Source organism: Buteo buteo, chromosome 9 (genome assembly GCF_964188355.1).
Source record: "Buteo buteo chromosome 9, bButBut1.hap1.1, whole genome shotgun sequence".
NCBI classification, from domain to species: Eukaryota; Metazoa; Chordata; class Aves; order Accipitriformes; family Accipitridae; genus Buteo; species Buteo buteo.
The window spans coordinates 40,753,972-40,779,439 of NC_134179.1; the positions used below are offsets into that span (position 1 = coordinate 40,753,972).

A 25,468-nucleotide genomic window follows, 5' to 3' on the forward strand; every position below is an offset into this window, starting at 1 on the left:
GCAACTGAGGTACCAGTGGAAGTGTTAGATGGCCCTGAACAGCCACCAGCTTTCTCAAACCTACATCTGGCCCAGGTGGCTTCAGACATGGGTGCTGAGCCACAGCTCGGTGCCCTCACCCAGCCTCAAGCCCAGGTGTTGTGTGAAGGGCCTCAGGTCACAGGAGAAAGTGTGAGCCAGCCCACAGTGCTGGGGCTGGAGCAGGCCCTGTGCAGCAGTGGTTCTGTGACACCCTTCTCCCTCAGCAGCTACCCCCCACCTCCCTGTCCCGCTGCAGTCCTGCACACTGGCAGCTGCCTGAACCACCCTGAAATGTGACACTGCACCACCCCAGCCCTGGGGACAAGCACAGCTTGTTCACTGCCCTGCAAAGCCCCACGTAAGAGGTGAAGGGAGGCAACGCAGCCTCAGGAAATGAGGTGTGAATAAATGAGGACCAGCACCACAGCAGCAACAGGTCAGCCCTCAGAAATACTGCTGCTGGGTAAGGGGAAAGTGAGGACACGGGACAGGCTGGGGGAGAGCCCCCACACCGCACCACCGGGCACCGCAATCGCTAACCGTAATGTTCAGATAGACAGAGAGGAACCCACTTCCTTGGCCAACCAATTTTATTATTCAAGTCCAAAGATAAAGCAGTTAGATACTCACACTTGCAGCAGCTAATTAAACAGGAGGCATGACCCTTTAGTCAGGCTGGTGCTGAAAGCAGGCGATGGGGACAGGCACCACCAGCAGCTCAGGAGCCGCCTCCTGCTAGAAGCACACCTCACCAGCAAACCACAGCCAGAGCACAAAGCAGCACAGGGGCGAGGCATGCCCATTCCTTCTGTGCCCCCAAAAGTGCTGCAGCTCCTCCTTCACACTCAGTTTACAGAAATTAGTGTTCTCTCCAGAGGCAGGTGACACCATCACGAAAACGGCTGGAAACAGCAAGTAACAAGCCCTTTGGGGCAAGAGAAGTATTCAGCCCCCACAGACAGCTCCCACTTGCAGCTGTGCCTGGTGAGAGCAACTGGCTTGTAAACCCAGCACATCCAAGTTGCCTACAGCCACTCAGTGCTGAGCCTGCATTAAAGCATTCGCCCTGGCAACTGCCATAGAAATAACAGTCAATGTTCACCCACATGAAACATCGGGGAGCACCATTTTCCAGCTACCGGCATGAAGTCTTAAAATAGTGTAAGGACTCAACCGATTTGCTACTGCTGCGGCTGATGCTCAAATCAGCACAGCCTTTACCTCACCAAGAGCCTGTGGGTGATGCAGTCTCATAGCTGCAACTCATATATATTTCATAACATTTCCTTTCTCTTGCTGCAGAACAGCACTTGCCCTCGCTGAGGTCAGCCAGAACGAAGACATAGCGTTGTTCATGGCAGTATAAATACATGTATTTGCAAATACATTTTTCAAGGCTAGTGTAAATAAATTCACATTTGCCCTGTAGCAGCATGTCCTTAATTACAAGTCAGAAAGGGGCTCTGTTCTGTTCTCAAATCCTAACACACTGTTGCTGCAAACCAAGGCCAGCAGGAGGACACAGCCAGCTTGAAAGCCCTCTCCTACATCTTGTTTTGCTTTGCTTGAAGTGGCTAGAAGTAAAAATCAATTTAAAGACACGGACATAATCACTTCACCGTTCTTTGGTACAGACATTGGCCACAATAACTGACTGGGACATCTGACACCACAAGCACATGGCACGCTTCGAGTTTAGGAGGTGCTTGAAATTTCTTTTCTGCTATGTAAAAAAAAAAATTTTTTTTAAATTTAAAAAAAAGAAAAAAGGAAGCGCTTCCAAAGAACCACTCGCCAGCCACGTGCCCAGAATTTCTGCTGCTTTTTAAACACACCCCATATTTGTCATTAATTTTATCCCATCAGAGTCCAATTGGAAAACCCCAGCTATCGCTTCCGCTCGCCTTTTTGTGTCCTTTTCTTCTCCTTTTCCTTCCGCTCCTGCTTGGCTAGCTTATCCTTCTCTCGCTGGAGTTTATCTTGCTCTTTTTTCTTCTGGAACTCATCTCGCAGTAGCTCCCGTTCCAGCTTCCTGGCATTCAAGACATCCTCCACATTTGTGTTTCGGAACAGCGCTGGTGGTGTGTTAAGGGCAGACAACGCTCTGGCTGAAGCTGCACATGGGCTGGTTTATTCTACCCCCCTCTTCACCTTCCTCGCCAAGCAAGTAAGGAATTTGGGAACGAGGAATGGAGAAAGAAAAAGGAATCTCTGCTTGTTTTTCTAAATAGAAAAGTCATGTAGAATAAATACACACTCTCTAGGAAAGGATTTTTTCCTAGAAAAATCAAGTTGCCTACAGGTTCTTAAGACTTTCATTATGAGCAAGGTCAGGCTACATGAAAAGAAAAATGAATCACCAAACTTAAAAGGTGGCCCTCAAGAAACAGGGAGTATCAACACGGATAAGGATGGATGGGAAGCTCACCGTGGAAGCTGCCTTCCTTCCAAAAAGCCCAACTCATTGAGAATTCAAAGGATACATTTTTCGGATCCAATATTTACTGCTGTTGCAATCGATCCATCCTGTTCATCCTCACCAGTGAGAGAATTAAGGAAATATGGACATCAGTAATTAACTTGTGCCTCTAGACAGTCACACTTAACTCAAAACACGTCAAATAGTTTTATCAAGCCACGAGGAAGAAGCTAAAAATTAACACAGACAATCAAGGACCAGGCAAGCACAAACCCCCATATTCAGCTCCCTCCTGCTGCTCAAGTGCCAGGTACGATTCCCTCCTATTCAACTTTGCTCTTCAATGCAGAACTTGTTCTTCAGCACTATGAAGAGTTAACTTTAAATTCTCCCACTCTACACATACTCTCTCTAAGGAGGATCTTTTCCACGGTTTTCTCACCAGAAAGCAAGACATAATTTCAATACATAAACTACTGTGCATAGCTACTGGGAGGTGATTCACTCCTCTTCTGCAACACACCTGGACTGGGCAAACCTTACTCAGCCAAACATATGTTGGAAATGGCAGAGAAACATACTTAAAGGAGCATCTGCTCATGGCACTCCACAAACTAGGAGCTTCCATGCTTTTTTCCATGGAAGTTATTCTATCATGGAGAAGGAAGACTGAAAAGTTTCCCCAGTTCTCCCCACCAGGCACTGCAAAGCTGGGAGGGCATTGGTTTAGGAGATTTTTAATAAACATTGTCCTTTAAAGCACCAAGTCTCAACTAGGTCAGGAAAAGGATATTCTTCCTCATCCGTCACATTGGCATACTGGGCCAGGAGGGCGGCTTTCCTCTGCTTCTCTTCCTGGGACACCTCCTTTGGCTTCACCACAATCTTGGCCTGCTTCTCCATCATGCTGGTGATGGCTTGGATCTCATCTGGCAAGGAGAAGACTCAGAGCATCAGTCAGTCCCTGCAGACACAGCAGTGAAGTCCCAGCTAAGAGATGCCACACACCGCTGCTTCCTACATCTGCAGTCCCCAAAAAGCACCGTCCCACTGTCACAGGCTGTGTCCCGTCTGCAGGGAGGCAGCTGTCGCTGGGGACAAATGCACAGAGCTAAAGGGAGAAGCCTCACCCCCTCCCCTCCTCCCACGAGCCTTCTCACAAGGTCACTAGTGGTGCTGTCAATGCACAGAGCACAGCGAGCCGGCTGTTTTGGGGAATTCAGTCTCAGACTTGAGAGAGCCTGAGCTGTTGAAGAGCCACTGAGGGGATGGTTCAGGCCAGCATGGTGTCTGATGCGGTGATGTGACACCAGCTTCTCCTCACAAGGAGGAATTCCCCCATGCTGCACACAGCCATGATCAGGTGCTATTTTTCCTGGAGCAAGGGAAGTTTCACGATGAAACTTTGAAATAATAAGACTCTTGCTAATGAAAATCCATTTTACTCCCAATTGCATTGTCTTCTGGTTAAAAGCAGCTAAATATGTTTGTTTAACTACGTACTTAAAACCACATCAAATAGAAATTCTGAAAACCCAAAGTGGCTGATGAGTTTAATACTCTTTTTCTACCTACCTAGGGAAACAAACAGCTGATTAACCTTTCAACATGGAAGTTCTGCTGCACGTTTCTTAAAATGACATTTGGGTTTTGACACCAAATTCTTTTTAGTTTGTTAATAACTTATCCTCAGGATTCTGTTATTCTGACGTCATTGGGGATTTATCCTTTTGTGGAACCACAGTGAAATAATTAAATCCTTGCACTTCTAACCACCTAGACACATACTGCTACCTTCTTTCTGTGACAAGTAAGAAAAACCCCTGCGGGTAACCAATGGTATGAGCAAGAGTCCAGCAGCAGCTCCAGCAATTCCAATCACATGTCCCCAAAAAGAGAGATTTATTTTATTTAATGCACAGAATAGCCTAACTTTTCCCTGTCCCCAGCCAAAGGCAAGGTTAGGCCAAGGACAGACTTCAGTGAATTTTCAGGGAAAGCCACTGAACCACTGCATGGTTCAGCCACCTCATCTATAAAGAGAAGGTGAGTGATATTTGTGAAATGCTGAGGTTTAGACAAGAAAAGTGCTATATAAACACAGGCCTCACGATAAGGGCTCACTGGGAGAACTACTTCTAGAATGACATCAGTCGGTGACAATATTCTGTTTGCAACCAGAACCAACAAAAAAATGCAAAGCAAACAAAAACCAGGATTTAGCCAAAAGGGATGTTACATTGTCACAGGCTACGGTTAGGTCCGTGCAGTTGGAAGATGACTAATTGATCCATGCAGTATGCTTAAACCAGCAAAATATTTCCAGCATATGACTTCATTGTACTCCAGAGGTCTGCTCAATGACCAGAACAAGCCTCCCCCGATGAACAAGAACAAGACGGAGGTCTTCACTCCTGAGCCAACAGCTGAAGATGAGGGATGAATTCAGAGAGGGAACAAAGAAACAGTGGGGCTATATACATGACTGGGAAAGGAGCAGCATTAGTATAGCAGCAGCAGCCTCACAGAGCTTCCCCCCCTACAAGCATTTATGGAAAAAAAAGGACAGTTTTAAGAGAAGATTTTGAAAGAGGAAAATAAGGATGCTTTCCTGATGTGTACTGGGGTGAGCAGCAGCAGAAGGGACAGCACAGCTCTCCATAGGTGCAGTTGTAGTTGTATTAACACCTGCTTTCCAAACTAGCATAAACTGAACTAGCCTAGGCATTTTACATCATAACAACTGCATCTACCATCAGAGTGCTAGCTGCCATCGCTACACTGCTAGCATTGAATGGATAGAAAGCCCTAGGTGTTTTGCGAAAGGAAATTGAAAAAATCCTAAAGGAAAAAAAAAAAAAGAGAGAGCTTTTCCTCTGCAGGATTATGAACCCAAAGAGCAGCAGAATGCTAGGGACAGCTAAACGTGAAACTACTCATCCTCATTTCATATTTCAAGACAAAACAGTAAATAAGCAGCAATGGCAATGATAAGCAAGTCAGATCTGCAAACATATTAGCAGCATTGGTGTTAACTCCTAACAGGATGAATACACAGTTCTCATCTTGGGAAGGCCCTGCAAATTACTCATACCACGAGGAAAGACACACCGAGCAGCGACACTACCTTCTTTTTTCTCTTTGGCGTCAACAATCTGAGATTCAGACCACTTCTCGACTACTTCCCTGCAAACATCGTTTAAGAGATCTTCTTCCTAGTAAGGGAAAAGAGACTTCTCAGTCTTGGAACAAAGTTGGTCTGCTTTAAACAAGCATGAATCAGATATGAAAAGTACCAGCTGCAAAGAATCTGAACACCCAGCAATAAGCTCAAGTGATACAGCTTTTCACACGACATCTACTCATTCAATGCATACATGGGACTTTGGTTAACCTGGGACGACGCAAGTCATGCAATGCACTTACTTGTTGACACAGCTCAGGACTAGAGAATGCCTTGACCTGCTAGGCAAACACAAGGTGTCAAGGCTGCCATCCAACAGCTCTGCACCACGCCAGGTGATGCTGTATCACCACAGCGCTTTACTTTTCATGATACAGCTCTAACAACACACACTGGTTTCATAGTGGCTAGCTCTGTAGGTGCAACAGTCCTACAAACACTGAAGAAAGGCAATCAGGGTATCTTTGCTCTAGAAATCTACTGCCCAGCATCATCTCTCTTCTTGAGCAAGGCTGCAGAGAAGCTACTCAAAGGCCACCTCCAAGCCAATCTCAATAAAGTAAATAAACTAGACTGGATAAAACTTGAGTCAGGGCCAGTATGGAGCTGAAACCACTTTGATGGTACTGATAGACCATCTCCTCCCACCAGCAGGGATATTCTTGTCCCCCTTGACCTGCCTGGAGCATTAAACACAATCTAGAGGTGGCAGCGGAATGTATTCACACTGTAGTTCATTACTGAGGAAGACTAAACTGCAGGGAGAAAGGAAATGCACCCAACCAGCACCAGGACGGTATTCCCATCACCAGATCCTTTGCTTGTGGTGCTCCACCATAACTAGCTCTCTGCTCAGTGCCTATGTACAGCTTCTCAGGGGACTGATCAACACCTTAATTCAAGTTCCAGCAGAGGACAGGTGACACACTACTCTACCACATCTCAGCACTTGCGGTCACGGCATTCCTGTAAGAATTGCCTGATACATGAGTTCAGGTTACAGAAGCTGAATCCAGGCACGAAACACAATCCTGATAAAAAAAAGTGTTTCGAAGAGTTACAACCAGGAGTGCTTCAGTGGGAAGACATATGTGTACAACAGGCAGAAAGTGTCAATATTTTTTTATTTATTCTGCTCATTAACACTAAATGGGGTTTGCTTAGGAAAAACCAGCGGCAGAGAGGCAGAGGCACTTGAGGAGAGCTGATACCAAATGTAAACTATGTGGCCAGGGACACCTGAGGAATGAGACAGCTGGGACTGAGAAATTCTCTTCCCCTGCACCTCAGCAGGTCTGGCCAGTGCATTGCAGCTATTAATGCTCAGGCTAGGTCCGGGCACTGCCTGCAAATCCTTACAGTCATCCTGCTCTCCTGGGGCAGCAGCACTGCACTCAAGCAGGGACAAATCAAACAGCAAAGCAATGGTAACTTCTTACTAGAGCTGTTCTGCCAGCCTTGACCATCGCCTACCCTGCCTATGCCAAAAGCTAGCTCTGGGAGGCAGAAAACCTGATAAGCTCTGCCTAGAAAAGAATTTCTTATACAGGTATGTAGAAACCAGACCTCCGCCGTCTGCCCCTTTCCCCACCTTTCACAGCCAGGTGTGCAGGAATTGGCATTTCAAAGATGAGCACACCAATCCCCTGCACACAGACTTTCCACCAAAAAGACACCAAGTTCAGGATCCTCATCTTGAAAATTTGGGCACTAGGTAGCTAAAAAAAGCACCTTCAAGTTCCAGGACAGATTGTCACTGAAAACATTACCCGTCCAGCAGAACAAAGCTCACCTGCGTGGGGGACAGCAAGAAAAGTTGAGTTCTCCACAACTGTGGGACAGACGAGGAGATAAAAACATACACAAAAATATTCCCACCTTTTGCTCCAATACAAATAAAGAGCAACTCAGAGTGAAGTCCTCCTACCCTGAGCCTACAACAGCTAAGCACAAAATTCTGCATGTAACAGGCAGACAGCAGGAGAACTGACACACAGCCATCACACAACGCAGCCAAGCACCCAGATCATGAGCATAGTTCATGGCTGTACACACAACAGAACAAGGTCCCTGGGTTGGGGAGGACATGCTACAAGAACAAACACGCAGGATATTCAAGGCTGTGAGAGGAGGTGATCTGCAATCAGAGAGGAGGTGATCTGCAATCAGAGAAACAGCAGAAGGACGAAGGATTTGCAATTCCCACTGATATCAGACTCCATTTTAAGAAGTCAACATGCCTTTAACACGAGTAGATCCAGAGGACAGGATGATGCCTAATCTGCTAAGATCAGGTATGAAAACAGGTGGTTTAGGTCTGGAAGAACCCACCGACCCCACTCCCACCGGGAGATGACACTGGGATCCTCACAGGAACACATGCTGGATAAGCGGACCAGCAACGAGGATGAGGTGCACCGAAACATCATTCCAAGTGCCAGTCAGAGGGAACCTTGAGCCCTCAGACACACAGTAAGTCATGAAAAGGTAAGGAAAATCAGCATGGTTCAAGGACACGGAAGACATGAAAGTTTTTAAGTGCCAGAAACACTCATAGTAAAAGGATCGTCCTCAATGGATGGGCTCCCCTGAATGCAGGGAATACTGGCCTGCTGGAATCAAGGCTGGCAAAACAATAAGTAACTTTATATTAAGCCAGGAGAGAAGGCTGGGAGAGACATACTCCTTGGGCACCTGGTTTCAGTATGCAGAAGGAAGAAAATCAGGCAAGTGATGATAAAGAAATGGCAGCAAGCAGGAAGGAAAATGAATGGCAGAAGACCTGCACAACCTTCTAACGAGGGTTTGAGCAATAAGAAACAAATCAGGTATTTCTGTATCGGGGGAGGCAGGCCTATGAGGGGAGAAGAACACAAAAGTGAGAGATGTTCTAGCAATTCCAGAAACAATGAAAAAACAGCCTTGGAGCTAGAGAAAGGAAGAAATGAAAGACAAAGATGACAGTGTGTGAATGGACACGAATGAAGCAACAGAAAAGAAACATGACGGGGCAGCCTGGGCAAAACTAAACCATTATGGAAGGAAGCAAAGAGAAGTTCTACTACAAAGTGCGGGGTATTTGTTGTAGCACCCTTCCATCTGACTGCAGTCTGGATGGAGACCTCTAGCAGAGCATTGACTTCTGTGCCTCTGGGAGATTCATTCCCCATGTATAAGAGCAAACACTACTAATAGTGGTGGAGTTCAGAGAGCTGAGGATGCAACTACCAAATACTTTCATCAAGTATTCCCCAAACAAACAAGAAATGATATTGGTTTAGAGGTTAGTAAATACAAGCAAAAATTAACTATGGAAAATACAGGGGAGACAGATTCTGTCTGGTTTAAAGAGAAGACCTGAACAGAAATAGATGTCAGTTCTAAGTTTCTTGATTTGAAATGGTTACATCTGAATAAACTCAGGGAACTAATGCATGACATTGTCAGGACTGAGGAACCACAGATATGAGTGCAGAGGTCACCTGAAATTTATTTTCATGAGGGTTGTCAAAAACAAAGAAAAAATTACCTGGAATTTGTGTATAGAACAAAGATAAAAGACTTGGCAAGAAAGGCCCCAAATTAATCAAATAAAAGATTGTTTCAAAAGTCAATACGGAAATAAGCAAAGTCTCTACAAATGAAAGAAAAAGAATGGACCAACTAAAAAAAAAATTTAAAAAGTTTGAGGGTTCAAGAGACAAAAACGTTTTACAAGAATTGCAGAAAAATCAAACAGCTCAAAACTGCAAACGAAGCAAGAGTCAGCTGTGACTGTGTCACAAAGAAGAAAATGAAGAGAAGAAAGGGGGCTGTGGTACAACAGGATAAAGACAGCCCAGAACTCGATGAACACAAAAACCCTGCACTGGTTCTCAAACCATGTGGCAGCACACAAGAAGGGTAACTGAGCACTAAAGAGAAAAGAGGAAATATCAGAACATAATGCAGCCTACTGCGGGGCAAGGGACAACCACCGCACTACGTACCTCAGAGCTCGGAAGGAGCATGCACAGTGAAAGGCAAGGCCCACCTCAGGCTTGTGAGTCTGCAACCAGCATGGTCAAGGATCAGACACAGGCTCTGCCTTTGGTGATAAAATGAAGGCAAGTTAATTAACCTCAGCTATTTTAGAACAGCATTTTCCAAAGACATTTTGCTCTGCCCCTGACACCAGCAGGATGCACTGTTTGCTTCTCCTATTATTTTAGGCACAAAACTACACTACTGCAGTTACGCTTCTTTTACTTACTGCTGGTGCCCCAGGGTGGGGAAGGGATGGTGGAAGGCAGCAAAGAGGTGCTCTGTCTTTTAGGAAAACCAATTTAAAACGGCACGCAGTCAGTGAACAGAAGAAATTACGTGATATAGTTACCTATGATAACAAAAAGATGATTATAACAACCAAGTCCCTTTGGGCTTTGTGCTCCTATACAGATGTTTTGGGAAGAAGTCAGCAATAGCCATTGAGCAGACTGTTAATCAACAGCAGCATGCACTTACTATTAACGTTTTACACTACAAAACATCCATTTACGCAACAGTCTGAGATACAGACACCGTAAAAATCCTACAGCTCCACAAAGAAGATAACTAGTGAAGAGAAATTCTTTTCTGCACTCTTCTAACTCTCTCCCAGAAGTTTCGGGAGTGGGGGGAGAAGCAAACACTGCCCACCCCCAAGAGCTCCAGCCTCTGCCCACACACGGCTGACAGCATGGTTAATCTCTGTCCCAGCTGGGAGACAGACTCCAGCTCCAGCCTGACGCAATGGCCTCACTCCTGGAAAACAACACCGTGCTGCGAGGAACGAGATCTGCTGGACAAGCAACCACCAGCTAACACAGCTACCGGTGAGCCACTCTAAAGAATTTGTCGTTAAAAACCGGTTCTTACAACACAGTTAGGCACTACCAGAAAGCCACCCAGCTGGCAGGCTGAACCCTGCGTCCTCCGCACAAACAAAAAACGACCCTTATTTTCCCCCACACGAACAGCCACGCTCCACAGCAGCTGCCAAAGTGTCCCATCAGTCTCAAAACTGGCACAAACCCCTCTCCCCAACAAACAAAACCCCCCAAACTCCGAACACCTGAAGAGCCCAGAAGGACCCCCGGAGGTGCTGGGGACCCCCCCGGGGAAGGCGGTTAGCCACCCCAGGGCTTCAGGGGAGCGACTCCCGCGCGTTCCCCACGGTTCTCCGGGCCCAGCGAGGCCGCGGCCGCCCGTCGCCTCCCGGCGGCGTGGAGCAGTCCCGGCGGGGAGACGGAAAGCTCAGCGGTGCGGACCGGGCGGCAACACCCGCCGGAACCAGCCCCTCACCCCGGGCGGCGCGGCGCGGCCACCACCCAGGGGAACCCCCCGCCCCGTCCCTCACCAGGCAGGCGGCCAGGACGCCGCGCAGCGCCTCCAGCCGCTCCTCGTCGCTCTCCTCCTCGCGGAGCAGCCCCTGGATGTAGGCACCGTAGACGGCGCGGTCGAGGCCCAGCGCCTCCAGCCGCGCCGCCAGCCAGGCCGCGAAACCACCCGCCGCCTCCCCACCGGGCGCCGCCATCTTGGAGCCGCGCCGCCTCCCGCCGCGCATGCGCACGCGGCCTCCCGCGGAGAACGGGGTGGGAGGCGCGACGGTGGCCGCGGAGGACAAACTGATGGCGGCGTACGGCGGGAGAGCGGAGGAGCTTAAAGGATCGGCTCCTCCGTGCCCCCAGACAGAGAGCGGCGGCACCCGGCGGGGCGGCTCGCCGGTGCCCGTGGCCGCGCCCCAGCCGCCCCGAGCGCCCCGTTTCTTCCCCCTAGGAGCGGCGAGCGCGCTGCGCCACCTTCGCGAGGAGCGGCGTGTCCCTGCGCGGCCGCCGTAGCGGCGCCGCCGTTAGGGGCGGGGCGGGAATTTAAACGGCGGCGGCGCCTCCCCGCCAGGGCGCCATGGCGGGCCCGGCCGCCCCCCGGCCGCTCCGCGGGAAGTCCTTCTACCTCGACCTGCCGAGCGGGCGGAGTGCGCGGGAGCTGGCGGAGGTCATCCGGCGCCTCGGCGGGGTGAGCGGCCGCGGCGGCTCCCGGGCCCTCCCCTCGCTCCCGGGGCCGCCTCCGCCGGGTGCCTGGGGGACCGAGGCGGCCCCCGCCTCCCATCTCGCTCCGTTTGTCTGCCTGCTCTCCTATTTTAACGGCTTGCCGTTTTCCTTCGTTGCTCCCGGTGTTGAATTTGGCGTCGTGAAGCAACGGCCCGGCTCCCCTTCCCGGTCCCCGGTGGGTGCCCGGCCTCGCCTCACAACCGGGGAGCCCTCCATCGCCTTCCTCCCCTCGCTGCTCCCCGCCGCCTCGCTGCTGGGTCTTTCTGGACCCCTCACGGTGTCGTTGGGCAGCACGGTCCCGCTTGTGACTAGCTGCTATGAAAACTGCTTGCCCCTGCCTTCCAGGTGGTGGCAACTGGTTGTCTGGCCATGGGAGCACTTTCCAGACGGTGGTAACTAGTTGCCTGACTGTGGGAGTGACTTCCAGTTAGGGGTAACTGGGTGCCTGGTCCTGGGAGCACTTTCCAGTGGATGGCAACTGGTTGCCTGGACGTGGGGGCATGTCCTGGGCAGGTGGTAACTGGTTTTATGGTGATGGGAGTTCCTTCCAGTAGGTACTAACTGGTCATCTGGTGATGAGAGCATCTTCCAGTCAGTGATAACTGGTTGCCTGGTCATGGGGAGCACCTTCTGGGCAGTGGTAACTGGTTGCCAGGTTCCCCCTCATCCCTCACAGTAGCCTGTGGCAGCCTAATTTTTTAGGGAAGCTGTGGGACTTCCAAATGTTTCCGGGAATTCAACATAAAGTAGGGTAGTGCCAGCCAAGTCTCTTTTGTAATGGAGCTGTGTGCTTTTTCTTATAGCCTTCCCAGAAAAGCCATCTGGACCCTTCCTTCTGTGAAGCTGTTGTTTGGGTGCATCCATATGGCATTCTTCATGGCCTCTCTAGATTTCCTTGGTGCTGATATTGCTCACTAATTCTGTATATCGTCTCCCAAGCCCTTTCAAAAAGTAGCATTGCTTTAGTCACCTGGGCTGGAACTGAGGACAGGGGTTGTACCCAGCAGCTGGTTGTTCATCAGCTTCATATTTCAGTTTCCTGATGACTCCTAGGTACAGTTTCGTCCTTATAGTTGTTGCTATTTGTTTTCAGACTGTTTTAATCTCTGAGGTGGATTTCTTGTGTGCCCCCCAAAACTTCCTTAAATCCTTCAATGCTACACACAGGTGTAAAATCTTCGTTTAGTTCTTGTTGCTGCTTTATCTCTGCCACCAGGATCATGTTTTGGCTGTAAAGATGTGGGGAAGCTGACTTGCACTTTTTTCCCTTTTTTAATTGCACCTTCATGCTGAACTTGCTGATTTCTTTCTGTCCTCCCCTGGATGTGCTGTCAACTCTTGGGGACACTCCTCATAGCATCTCTTATTTAGCTGTACATATTCAAGTATGAGAACTGCTTGCTCCCAGCAGTCAGTTATTTCTCTACATATAGCTGCCACATTACTTGGAAATAATTTTAGCTTGTTGACTGTCCCTCTAGTTTCTTATCAAACATTGTCTCAGGTCACTTCCCTCTCTGAAATGCAGCCCACCAGGAGTGGAGTTCTCATTCCTCTTGCTTATGTGGAGATGCTGAATTCAATTGTACCACGGACACCATCTGTGCTCTTCGGTAGTGATATCCGAACCCAGGTCCTGTGTGTTGTTCAGGACCAAGTTAAGGGCATCTTATGACCTTGGACTTGCATGTGGTGTCTTGAAGTTAGCTTTGACTTAGGGGTGGTAACACCCTGGAGTGTTATTTCAATGGGGAGATTTTGATTTACTCTCCTCTGTGCCTGCAGCCCCCTTGATCTCCCCTAACAGAAGTCACTATTGCAGGGCAGCCTGCAGTGTCACCTGTGGTGCTTCACACAGGTGGATCTGGGATCTCAATCCACAGGGATTCTGTAATGCAGCAGAACCGGCTTGTTCAGCGGCTGTGATTTCAGACAGCTCAGATCTTTGTCTTTCTGTGGGCTTCATACCCATGTGTTAGTGCCCCATGACTGTCTGCCTTCTGTTGAGTTTCTGATAAGCCTACTGTTAGTATCCCAGATTTTGGGTTTCCACCTCTTCCTTGGACTTCTAGCATCTGTGCAAAGGTGCGTGTATGTTTCAGCTTTCTAGTTCCCTACTGCCCTGTTATGTGTGGAGCTTCTTGTCCAGCTGTTCACTTTCTACTTTATTTTGCTAAAATGTGTTCTGTTCTCCTGAGAACAGAGCTCTTCCACACTCATGCATGATGTCCAGGGCCTTTTTCTCAGCTATTGCTTTTTTCTGAAACCATTGCTTGAGGAGTAGGTAATGGTAGACAGCATCATGGAAGTCTCAATCTGAAGGTTCTGGTGATTATTTGCAGTGTATCCCTAGGGCATGCACTCTCTGTGCATCATAGGATCTCCTCTCCTTCTGGGAGATAGCAGTAAGGAATGGAAGAAGGAACTACTTGTAGAAATGAGTACTTTCAGCAGCCCCTTAATTGGGGGTGCGGGGGTGGGTGTTAAGCTAAAGACAGTAGTTCTTGTTTAGCAGGACTCTCTCAGCTCAGAGTTGGACAGTTTCAGAGCTGCTCTGTTCCGTCTCTTGCTGCAGGTGACCGAAAGCTTCCTAAGCAAAGAAATCAGCTACGTGGTTTCCAGCAACAAAGAAGCTAAACGAGACAAAGCCAGGACTCGGACTGAGAAGCAGAGCAGCATGACTTCAGAAGATGCAAAAGCCATGAGCCCAATGCCTTCTACCTCCAAAGGGAACAATACCAGACCTCACCAGAAGCCATCAGACACTGTAAGAGCTATTAAGGTTTAGGCCACCTCAAAGTTTGGCCCAAGGGATCATAGAGTAGAACCTGAGACCAGTGTTGGAAGGTAAACTCGTTCCTGCTCTGAGCAAACATGTTGGGTGTTGTTGTTTGGTGGTGGGTTTTTTTCCCCTCTGGTCTGGCTGTTCATATTCATACCAATGCTCCTTGTATCTGCACATCATTGTCTGCTCAAATATGCATGTCACAGCTTTGAGCTAGTAAACAAGGATATCTGCTCAAATGGCAGAGGAAATAGAGGGTTTAGCTGGCTTCCCAACAGAATAGGCGATTGTTCTGATGCAGAGGTGTATCTAGAAAAGCCAGAGAAATGTAGAAAAGATAAAGCCATTGCAGGCTCTGGATGTGGGCTCACAGACACAGGTAGGGCAAGGCCATTGCCTTGGGAGGAGATCTACAAGGGCAGCTTGCCAGAAGGGATTTCTCTAAGTCCTGTTCACCCTGCCGGGGCTGGGATTTCTGGTCAGTAGTGCTTGTGGCCAAAGCTCCAACGTCCTGCATTGAACGCTGGTGTCCACTGGAAGCTGTGACTTTGGGGAGAGCCTACTAACCCAGTCTAGGCCATGGGTATCTCTGCCAGCTGGACCTGGACCACCTGCAGGTGGGAAGCCTGAGCTAATGTGAGGGGTTTTGCTCACTCACAGTGTTTGTTCACCTGTCCTTGCTCATAGCGCTATCCACTTGTCATACAAAAAGCTTAACCTATTTGCTGAAATCATTGGCTTGCAAATGAGACTCTGTTCCCAGGAAGGGCTAGCAAGGATGTTCCTAACCCCTGCCAGCCCACTGAGATGTGGCAGGCAGAGTCTCCAAGCTAAGTTGCTGCTTCCTCTTGGCTTGCTCTGGATTATTCACTGCTGTTCAGTAAAAGCTAAGCCTTGGCTGAACAGCTGCTTAGTGTAGACCTAATGGGTGCCTCTGTGGTTTGCATTCCCTGGAAATGCTCAGTCCTGCTGTCTTTGAGATGAAGTCTTGGCCAGGCTTCCCTTCCCAGCGGAGAGCGGGTATCACTTAGAAATCATTCTTACTGGACAGCCATGCTGTCCTCAGCTTGCTGCTGCCTGGTAGCTCTTTGCTATAACATAGTACTTGGCTTCTTTCTCTGCAGGCTCTGATCAGCAGGGGAAAGGAACTGCTACAGAAGGCCATGAAGAATCAGGTAAGCAGTATGTGGATGGGCTTTTCTCTAGCTGGGTATGTTCAAAGTACTGCTGAGCAGTGCGGAACCAGTGCCAGCCACTTCTCCAGAGCCTCTGCTTGCTGAAGGGAGCAGATTCTAGGGCTGGTATGGGTGCTCAACACAAGACAATTATTAACACAAGACCCATTGTTAGATGAATTTTTAACCTAGAAAGAACTAAAGCTGCATAGCTGGGGCAAAAGGCTCCCCTGGAGTCCTTTCACTAATATCACAAGTGGCCAAAAGAATCTCAGTGCCCACTTAGAAGCTCATGCTATAGCAGAGATTAAAAATTTGACCTAGATGCTACTGCTAATTTGGAGTAGATAAAGCATGAGTTTGAACCTTTTCTGCTTTTCTGCCCTGATTTTAATAACAGCTACGCAATGGTCTGTCACTTGGGCAACAGGAAAATCTCTCTAAACTAGATTTGGAGCTGCATGTGCTCACACAGCCATCTCTGCTTTGAGCTGTACCTTGCCAAACCTCTCTGTTTGTACAGGACACCTGCAGTGGCAGCAGTATCCTCGCCAACGCTCGCCTGTGGGGAGTCCAGGTCTTGCACGTGGATGGTATCCTTCTCTGTAGACTGAAATTTAGCTGTTGGTAATTAGTGATTTTTGAGACAGGTGGAGCAGAAGTAATGTAGCAAGTGTGGTACAGGAGAAGGAAGAAATTGCAAGAAATACCCGGTACTTGACTGATGCCATCCTGGCCATGGCTAACTAGGTCTGCCCTTCAAAAACCAGGTTAACTTGTATGTATAGAACATACTACTGTCACATTTACAATAGCAAACAAAGTATGTTGTAGTATACCGAGGCTGTAATATTAGAAAATGTTCATAGCTTGGTCAGTGCATTAATTTGTTCCAAAAAGACCATTTTTACTAATAGACCTAGAAGTACAGATCATGGAAACGGCAGGATTTGGTCATTTTTAATTAGGAAGTGCTGATGTTTGAGGATCTGTGCTGGAAGGCGCTTCCCGTCTCAGTGATGAATGGGGAGGGGGTGATGAGAAAGACAGATGGTGAAACTCTGATTCTAATAATAGGTCTGGAGTAAAAGGTTCCTGAGTGTGCAATGACAGTGACATACAGCCATGGCTGAGCTTGTCTGGGCGCATGATGGAGGCAGCCACTGCTATTACATGCTCCTGAGCAGCCAGCTCTGCTGAACCGCAGCAGTGTTGCAAGCCTGTCAGGGCTGTCTAATGCCGGGGTCTGGTCTGCATGCTGCAAAATTCCTAACGGTGTCTTGTTTCTGCAGAGACTTGAAGCTAGCCTTCAGCTCTGCAAAAGAGCAAAATGGGGTTCCATCCCTCAAAGAAAGCACTCTTTCTTGCCTTCTTCTTGGGCAAATTAACTGTGTATTGGTGATGCTCTGCCAGGGGATGGCAGGCTCAGGTGCTACGTGCCTTTCCCCAGTGAGGATGGGGAGTTATACTTGTGCTGCAGTCGGTGGAGGGGAACAGCTCACCTTCTCTTGTTGAGCTATGGCTCTTTGACATCCCACCTGTGCAGAAATGTTGTCATACACTCAACAGCTGCTGCGTGCCACCTCAGGAGCAAGGAAACGGTGCCAGAAGACAGAGGTAACTGACTGAACTCCAGCCAATCTGAGGTGCTCAGGATCCCTCGGTAGCTCTAAGCAGTCCTTCTAGCTCCTCTAGTGCTAATGGGCTAGTAAGCAGGGTGATCTCCTAGGTTTTCATCCAACACTGGGCAAGCTGGTGCTTCTGTTTATTGATGGAGATGACAAAATTCAAAGACTTTTTCCTTTTATAAACTGGAGGTAAAACCAGATGAGAATGAGGCATCTGTTAGTTATCAACATCATCTGTAGTTCAGGTAATACTGATTTTGACTTTAAGGGACTAAGGGTAAAACAAAGATCATATGTGACTAGTACGCTGGCTTTCTAAAGTATTTTTTAATGCATTGTGGAGGTCAGTGAGAAGGTACGGTATAAGATCAGAGAGTGGCAGTCTGTATATTGCATTTAAACTAACTCTAGGTAACTTGGGAGACAAAATATCAGGGGGAGGTGATATAGTCTCTGATGCAGGAGCTCTGAAGTGGTGGGTGAGACTGCTGTAATCTCGCTTTGCTGCTCTGGGATCGGTAATTACAGTTCTGCCTGTGCTGGTTCCCATACTAAATATGTCACTCTTTCCTTTAGGCAAAATGCCTCACATCAGGATCAAAATGTCGCAAAGGTAGGCCTGGAAGTTGTGCTCCTATTTACACTCAGATGTGGAGCTGCTTGAAGAAGCCTTGTTTAGAATTTGAAAATCCATCTGAAACTTCAGCAATCCAAAATATGCCAAGTGTTAAGGCAGTTTCTCTTGAATGGGTTTTGTAACTCCTTGTCTGAGTCTAGCTGCAGCCTGCTAATACAGCTGAGGATGTTATGCCTTTGATTTCAGGCAGTGTTTTTAAAAATCCCATAAATTGTTTGCAGAGCAGCTCCCTCAATCCCGAGGCACCTGAGAACTGTGCTGCTGGCACTGCATATTGAATCCACTGGCTCGAACGAAGTTTTGAAGAATAATGCATCCTACAGAGGAGAGCATGTTCCTCACAACCCACTCACTTCTGTTAGGCTGAAATGTACTGCTGAGACACCAATCTAGGGATAACACTTCCAAAGGAGGAGGGAGGGGGGGGAAAACCAGATTCTCATCTGCAATTAGACAAGAGCCAATTGTGGTACTGAGATTGGCACCAGTGACGTAAGTTAATCTGTGACTTGTTTGACTTCGCTCCTTGGAGGGTGAACACTCAGTAATATCTCAGAGCAGACCCCAACCTGGATTCTGTGTGTGACACTTGGAAGATTATTTTCCAGTTTGCGGGGGGAAGGTGGTGAAAAAAGGCTCAAAAAGCTGATGGATAAGGCAGATCGTCTGCTGCAGGCTCAGAGCTCTTCTTTGTGGCACACTCTGAACCATGCCTGGGGACTTGTGACAGCTGAACCGTTTGTCACTGTTCAGCACTCTGCCATGAGAGCTCAGGACCTGCGCACCAGTCTGAGTTTTATCTAGGGCCCTAAACATGGCCTTGCTTTCAGAAGTGCTAAGCATGTGGCAGCATTTACACAGAAAAATTGATCCTGTACTTAAATAGCTACTTTAGTGACGTAACAGCACATTTGATGCAGGTTCAGGATGAGGCTCAAGGATCTAACTGGTGAGGACAGGTGGACTCAGCCTTTCTGGAGGATGAGGTTAAAATTTCTTTGGAGAAAAAATAGCACCGAGTGCCGCGAACACAAGAAAACAAAACACTGCCCTTCAGAGGCAACAAGGGAGGCATAGGAGGTTTGGTTTCAGGGTCAAGCAGATGCCCTGTGGGAATACCTTGGTGTTTATTTGTTTCTTAACCAGATCTGTATTCAGATTTTCAGGCTGAGCATAATGTTATCACTTGTGAGTTGAACATACCTGTGAGACGGGAGGGAGCTGGTAGCCTTTTCTCCCAGCTGGGCTCTGAAAACCTTTTCCTGAATGCACTGCTGAGGCTTTCTTCTGCTCCCTTAATATACATTATGCCTCTGCAGGAAGCATAGCTGCTGTTTGCCCTCCTCAGGGACTAAGCAAAGGCCAGATATTGCTCTTGAGTAGAGTTCTCGTGCTAGGCTTGCCTATGTAGCATGTTGGTTTGTCTCCAGCAGCTCTTACTGCTTTGACTTAACTATCCTGGCCTGAGCCATTCTGAACTCCAGGCTGGTGTGTAAAGGTAAATGGAGAAAAAGGTGCTGGAAGGGTTGATGCAGAGCTCTGTGCTTGTGCGACTGCTGCTGCAATTTCTTTCTTATAAACTCATCTCTCGTGCTTGGCGGCATGTTGTGTTGAGGATGTGTGACAGTTTTTAGGATTCAGATCAGAATTGGAGCCTTGGGCTTAGGCCACTGGCTGATAAGACTGAGTAGACATTAAAGATGCAAAGGGCTTAGTTGGATGTTCTTTAAAGGCGGAAACAGTCCATGTTTGGGCTGCCTCTAGGGTTTGGTCACCCTACTGAATACTCCAGAGGTGGGAGTTGTCGTAGATTACCCAAAGAGCTGTTTTGGCTGCTCTTAGCCATCACTTGGCATTTGTGGGTGTCAGAAGTACTGATGAGCTTGGCTCTGTAGCCCAGTTTTGTTGGGGGATGAATGAATAAGTAGGGAATATGGCCAGGGCAACTTGTAACCAGGTTTTTTTCAAGCAGGAAAATTGAAGCCTCCTTTTCTGAAGATTGAAGACCAGAGCAGGTAAATGAGGTCTTTCTAAACATCATACCTTCACCTTAAAACTTCAGGGGCTTCCACGGAAGGAGTCCTTTACTGGTTTTATTTGCAGTGAATATTCTGTCTGCAAGGCAAAGCGTGGCTTCTTTGAAGACCCTGTTACAGGGAAGTTGACACTCTCCTAGAGGGAGGCAAATGGAGTATAGAGAAACAATCTAGGTGGCTCATATGTCAGGGGCGGGGGGGGGGAAAGGTGTTAAACGAGACTTGACAACAGAGTTTACTTCCTTGCTCGGATTCTGTTTGTGATCCTTGGCAGGTCACTTAATCTGCTTGAGCCCTCTGAAATGAGGAAAGAGATTGAAACACATGAGGTCAGGGCCTGTAACTTGATTACAGCATCCAGCACAAGGGGATCTGATCTCTGTGGTGTTTCTAACAACTCTGTAACTCTAACAGTGTCCAGAGCATTAATTAGTTATTCTGAAGACAACATTTAAGGCAGCTGCAGAGTCAAATATTAGGTTTTACTTGCTGCATGCAATAAAGTGTGAAGAGGAAGATGTCGTCTGGGAACCAAAACTTTCCCATGCTGCTGTGTAGCTGAAAATACTGCACTGGCTGCTGCTGATGTGCCTTGGGGGCAAAAGGTGGGTTTCTACCTGAGCAGGCAAGCCTGCCTTCTGTCCAAAACATCCCCCCCATCAGTGCTGTTGCTGGGAATCAGGTTTAGGACTTCCAGTGGGAAATGGGAAATCTCTGCAGCAGCCAAATGAAAGGACAGCGATGGCCAGTATCCCATCATAAATGAGACAGCACCTTGAGCTCCTCTGTGGGGGGGACAGCTCTCTAACCATGCTATCACTGCTACAAGTCTGATGTCCTGATCTGCTGCTTTCAGGCAATTCCGACCCTTCCATCACCAGTTCAAAAGCTTTCCCGACCTGAATTTCCTGGCACCCAAAAGCTCCAGCCCATTTGAGCCTCTGAAAAGCCTCTCAAATTCTTGCAGAGCCAGGTAGGTTGTAGCTCCTTCTGTGCAAGTTTTTAACCCAACTTCTCTGCTAACTGCTGCCCTGCTGGTTCCTGGGATTTAGAGAATCGCTTGCCTTCTGGGTGCAGGTGAAAGGAGCCCTGTTCTGGGTTAAACAGCTGTAGTTATAAAAGGCAGCACTGCCTCCCTGGCCCTTACGCAGGCAGCTGGGTACCTGCTGATGCTATCAAGTGAGGGCAGGGAAGATCTTTGCTATTACCTTGCAGGGGTGTGGAGGGCTGTCCGATGCGCAGCGAGGGGGAGAAGACCCCCCAGTCCACACCAGTCACTGTGCCAAAGAAAAAGAGGGGATTTTGTGAGTGCTGCCAAGAGACCTTTGAAGAGCTACAGAAGGTAAAGGCTCCCCTGGGACCTGGTTCCTTGCAAAAGTTACAGGGGCCACTCAGCAGCTTAGTTAATCATGATGTGCCCATTATCAGTACGAATCATTTTGGAAGGAAGGCAGATTGCTATACATACAGCCTTCATGGTATCTCGTAGGATCAGCCTCATAGATGAAAACCATAGTATAGCTGTGCTCTGAACTTCTGGTCTGTGCAAACAATGGTTTTGAAGATTGGAGCATGACATGCTCATCTCTGGGGCTAGGAGAGCCTCAGGGATCATCCCACTACCTGATCTGTAAGGTGAGAAGCCTATTCCAGAGCAGTCAGGGGGTACAAGCTGATGGGGAAAAAAGAAAAAGGTGGGAAGAGGGTTTTTATCTCCTGGAAGATGCCAAACAATGTGGCTTTTCAGAGCCCACCCTTTAGTGATAGTCTGTATTTGGAGTTTGCATTTTTACTAGCTGCTGGGGAAAGCTGTAGGCTGCTGTTAGATATAGACACAGCCTTCTCATCAGCAGGTGTCTATGGGAACAGAATACTCACTGTAAGCAACTGGGGTTAACAGCATTGCCCATGTTTCCCAAATCTGCTTCCAAACAATGGCTCTGTGAAAAGGCTGTTCGTCCTCTAGTCTGTTAGGCAGTGGGAGGTGGCTGTTACTGCAAATTTCCCTCCCATGAGAGGATAAGTGTTGCTAAAAGGGCCTCTGACACCTTCCAGCATCTCCAGAGCTCCCAGCACAAGCGGTTTGCACTGGACGACTCACAGTACGCCCCTGTGGATCATGTCATCTCGCAGCTCACCAACAACTTTGTGGAGCAGTCAGCCAAGTAAGTCTTTGCAAGTCTGGTAACTCGTGGAGCCGAAAAGCAGTATGGTGCCACACAGCACACTCATGGAAACGGGGCCTGAGTCTCGGTGCTGCTGTGGTACTGGTCCCTAGCTCATGCCCTGTGCCAGGCAATCAGCCAGCAGGGAGCAGAGGGCTGTAGCTGACTGCAGGATCAACCTGGCGCCTGCCAGGCAAGGTTTAGATGAGCTGTGGGAGATGTTGTTCTTGCATTTCTGTGTCTTCTCTGCTTTGGGGAACTCCCCGTGGACTTCTAGTGCCTCTTAAACTAGAAAGGGCAGCTGAGCCCATCTCTTCTCTCCCTGCATCTGACACAAACCCTGCTGTTCTGTAGCACTCCTGTGCTTGGGCCCTGGGCTGTTGAGAAGGCTGAGAGAGCACTCATGCTGCCCATCTCCTCTGCCAGCAGCAGTATCGCTGTTTGCTGAGCTTCACCGGTCTAAAATTTCTTACTGTCTCCTGAGCAAGGGCTTCAAACACCCTGCACTGCAAAAAACACTTCATCTCACTGGGGGGAGGGTGTTACTAGGCCTAGAGAGTGAGCATTAACTGATGGTTCTTCTCAGGGTACCTCGGTCTTGCCTGACAGACAAACGCTTAGCGCCTCAAGCACAAGTTACAGGAGGAATTGAGATGCTGACAGCGGAGCTGGGAAAGCAAAGAGAGCAGCCTGAGCAGGGTGCTGCGGAACTGTTAATTGATGTTGAGCGTGATCATGGCCTGAAGACCAAGGGATGTTCCCCTTGCCTGCCCAGGGACAGGGTCAGTAATCCTAGAGAAGGAGGGGGGTTGTCTAAGAACTGCTCTCTGGGGCTGCCTCTTGGAGCAGAACTCACCGGAGGGGTCTGTGCTGTGCCTGGCACCATGGAGGAGTCTGCAGTGGGGGATACAGATTCGGGCTTGGCTCCTGACCTGGGCTGGAGGACTCATGTAGCAGCCACTCATGCTGGAGAGGCAATTGCTTCTTCATCTGAACCTCATAAACAGCAAGTGCTTGGGTCTATCGGCCATCTTCTACAAGCATTGCCTGCCTCCAGGAAACGCCGGCTTTCCTCCAGACAGAGCACCCAGGTAGGAAAGAAGCCCAGGCTGGAGCTGGGTAGTGACCTCTCTCCGTCTAAACAGACAAACCCAGTGGATGGTGGGATGGGTGGACAGAGTGCGGGACAGATGTCTGAGCCAGGCTTGCCTGGTGTGGTGGAGGCTGGCAGCTTGCCCCTAAGCACAAAGCTCTCCAACAGACCTCGTAGCTCCCTTGGTTTGGACCTGTGCCCCTGTGGGAACCCTGGGGACCCTGCGTCACGGCCGGGTTCCCTTGAAGCTGTGTCTGTGGGTTTTGATCCCACAGAGGCTGCAGCAGCCAGCACTGTCAGCGAGCGTGGCTGGAGCAGAGTGAACGTGAGTTCCCAAGGGAAGCAGCTCGGAGGGGAGAATGAAAACACACACAGAAATGTGAATAGTCCTGAACTGGAGAGCACAATGAGCAAGACCAGCTGTCCTACTGGCCGGTTGCCCTCTCCAAAATTGCCTGTGGCTGAAGCCAGATGTTGCTGCTTGCTCTGTGTCAGAGCAGCACAAAAAATAGCACCCGAACTACCTGACCTCCCAGGCCACAGCAAAGAGCAGGCTCCATGCCCCAGGCTCTTTCAGCCTCTTCCACGTAATGCACAGGCTGATCATGACTTCAGCAGAAGTTCTTCTGAGTCAGACTGGGATGTCCAGCTGCTCTCCACACTAACGAGTGTCCAGGATGGCAGGATTCAGTCTGTGGACAGGGACTTGCTCCAAAGGACACATGTCAATGTAAAGGACAGTGGGTATGAGTCTCAGCTCTGCTCGGTCCTGAAGCAGAAGTCAGAGCTTGCCTGGGCAGACAGAGGACAAGAACTGCCGGAACTGCTGCACAGAGACAAAAGGAACCTCTTTCCCCATGTTCGAGACCTTTTTTGGCAGCTGGACTAGCTAAAACCACCTCCTGGCTGTTCTCTGGGCCCTTAGTGGGAGCTGTGAAGTGGCTGGCAAGGAATTTAACAAGCCACCCTCCCTCTCAGGACCAGGAGGTACAGCCGAGAACCAGAGCGAGGACTGTTGGCTGCACAGTGGTCTCCAGACACCGCAGACAACCTGGGCAGCTCTCCTCTTGGGAACCGATGGGTGATGAGGTGGTTTCACTGTCCTTGGCTGTGCGAGGGACTGGAATCTTCCCTCCCCACTGCCAGTAATGTTTAGAGCCAATAGCTTCCTCCTTTAACTCCTCAGTGGGCTGCTGACAAGATAGTCTTTCTCTGGAAGTATCTCTTCTGCAGGAATATGCTCTTTGCCCTTCCAGATTGAGAGCATGGCCTGTTCCTCCTCTCACCCAGTCCTTGGAGGTGCAAAGACAGTGGGGAGGGGGGCCCTGGGGGTGAGATCTGTGTTCATGTGATTTGGGGTTTTGTTGGATGTCTGAGTATTTACGGATGTTTGTAACTGCTACTAAGTTTGGGTTTTTTTAGCAAACTTTTAAACTTTGAAATAAAATGGAAGATGAGATCCTGCTTGGCTGTGCACCAGGTAAAACTTGTCTGGTGACCTAAGCATAACTAACTCAAAATCCTGTGAAAAGTCCATCAGTAGAGGCTAGGTGATGACTGGGCAGAAACCTTGCTGGAAAGGATGTGCAGATGATGGTGGGCACCAGGCTGAATACAGGGCAGCAGTGGCTGTGGTCACATAACATCACCCCATGTGTGGTTTGTCCTAGGAATGTGGTCAGCAGGCTGTGGGAAGCTGTTGTAACCAGCGCAGTGGTGGCCATGTGTGGGGTGGCCGGCCCCAGGTAAAGAGGGATGTGGAGAAACTGGAGAGCACTCATTGGAGACTACAGAACTTGCCTGGGCATGGGGCCAAGGAGAGATCATGGAGGCTGGGCTGGGCTGGCCTTGCCAAGAGGTGGCTGAGGTTGTCACTTCTTGAAGGACAGTTCCAAGTAGGATGGAGCCAACCTTTCAGTGGTGCCATGTGTCCCAAACTGGGGCTTCCAAGGTGCAGGTTGGGAAAGGCTCCCTGCCCAGGAGGGTGGGACAGCCCTGGGCCAGGCACCCAGAGCAGTGGGGTCTGTCTATCCTTGGAGATTTCTCAAGTTCTGAGTGAAGGGCAACCATCCTCCTTTGCTCAAGGCTTGAAGTGAAGCCCTGAGCAGCTGGATAAGGTAGCCTTGCTGTGAGCAGGAGGCCCGACCCTAGAGACTTTAGAGTTCCTCCTGAGCTAAATAATTCTGCAGTGCAACAGCCAAACTCTTACTCTTCTTTACCTAACGAAGACTCTATACAGGTTATGAAGGGCTGAGCA

The 25,468-nt window shown here is 48.9% G+C and overlaps 2 protein-coding genes across 2 annotated transcripts; one reads left to right on the forward strand and one right to left on the reverse strand.

The window, feature by feature from the left end:
• Positions 1 to 597: 597 nt before the first annotated feature.
• On the reverse strand, positions 598 to 11,191 carry CCDC43 (coiled-coil domain containing 43). The gene is made up of 5 exons (XM_075036148.1): positions 11,002 to 11,191; positions 5,568 to 5,655; positions 3,234 to 3,369; positions 2,505 to 2,563; positions 598 to 2,096 (listed from the first exon to the last, which is right to left on the reverse strand). The coding sequence occupies exons 1-5, from the start codon at positions 11,176 to 11,178 to the stop codon at positions 1,909 to 1,911; spliced, it is 648 nt and encodes a 215-aa protein (XP_074892249.1). The 5' UTR covers positions 11,179 to 11,191; the 3' UTR covers positions 598 to 1,908.
• A 332-nt stretch (positions 11,192 to 11,523) lies between these two features.
• Positions 11,524 to 24,717, forward strand: DBF4B (DBF4B-CDC7 kinase regulatory subunit). The gene is given in 12 exon segments (XM_075036149.1): positions 11,524 to 11,657; positions 14,268 to 14,459; positions 15,602 to 15,652; positions 16,176 to 16,245; positions 17,199 to 17,269; positions 17,857 to 17,893; positions 19,890 to 19,932; positions 20,810 to 20,926; positions 21,169 to 21,295; positions 22,009 to 22,118; positions 22,705 to 24,009; positions 24,011 to 24,717. Coding segments are annotated over 12 exon segments (2,328 nt in total). The 5' UTR covers positions 11,524 to 11,546; the 3' UTR covers positions 24,105 to 24,717.
• The last annotated feature ends 751 nt before the right edge of the window (positions 24,718 to 25,468 follow it).

Coding starts and splice junctions, on each gene's coding strand:
- CCDC43 (XM_075036148.1), bottom strand. CDS start 11,178: ATGGCGGCGCCCGGTGGGGAGGCGGCGGGTGGTTTCGCGGCCTGGCTG. Junction 3,370..5,567: donor CGCCAAAGAGAAAAAAGAAG/GTAGTGTCGCTG, acceptor TCTCCTTGCCAG/ATGAGATCCAAGCCATCACC. Junction 2,097..2,504: donor AAATATTGGATCCGAAAAAT/GTATCCTTTGAA, acceptor ACACACCACCAG/CGCTGTTCCGAAACACAAAT.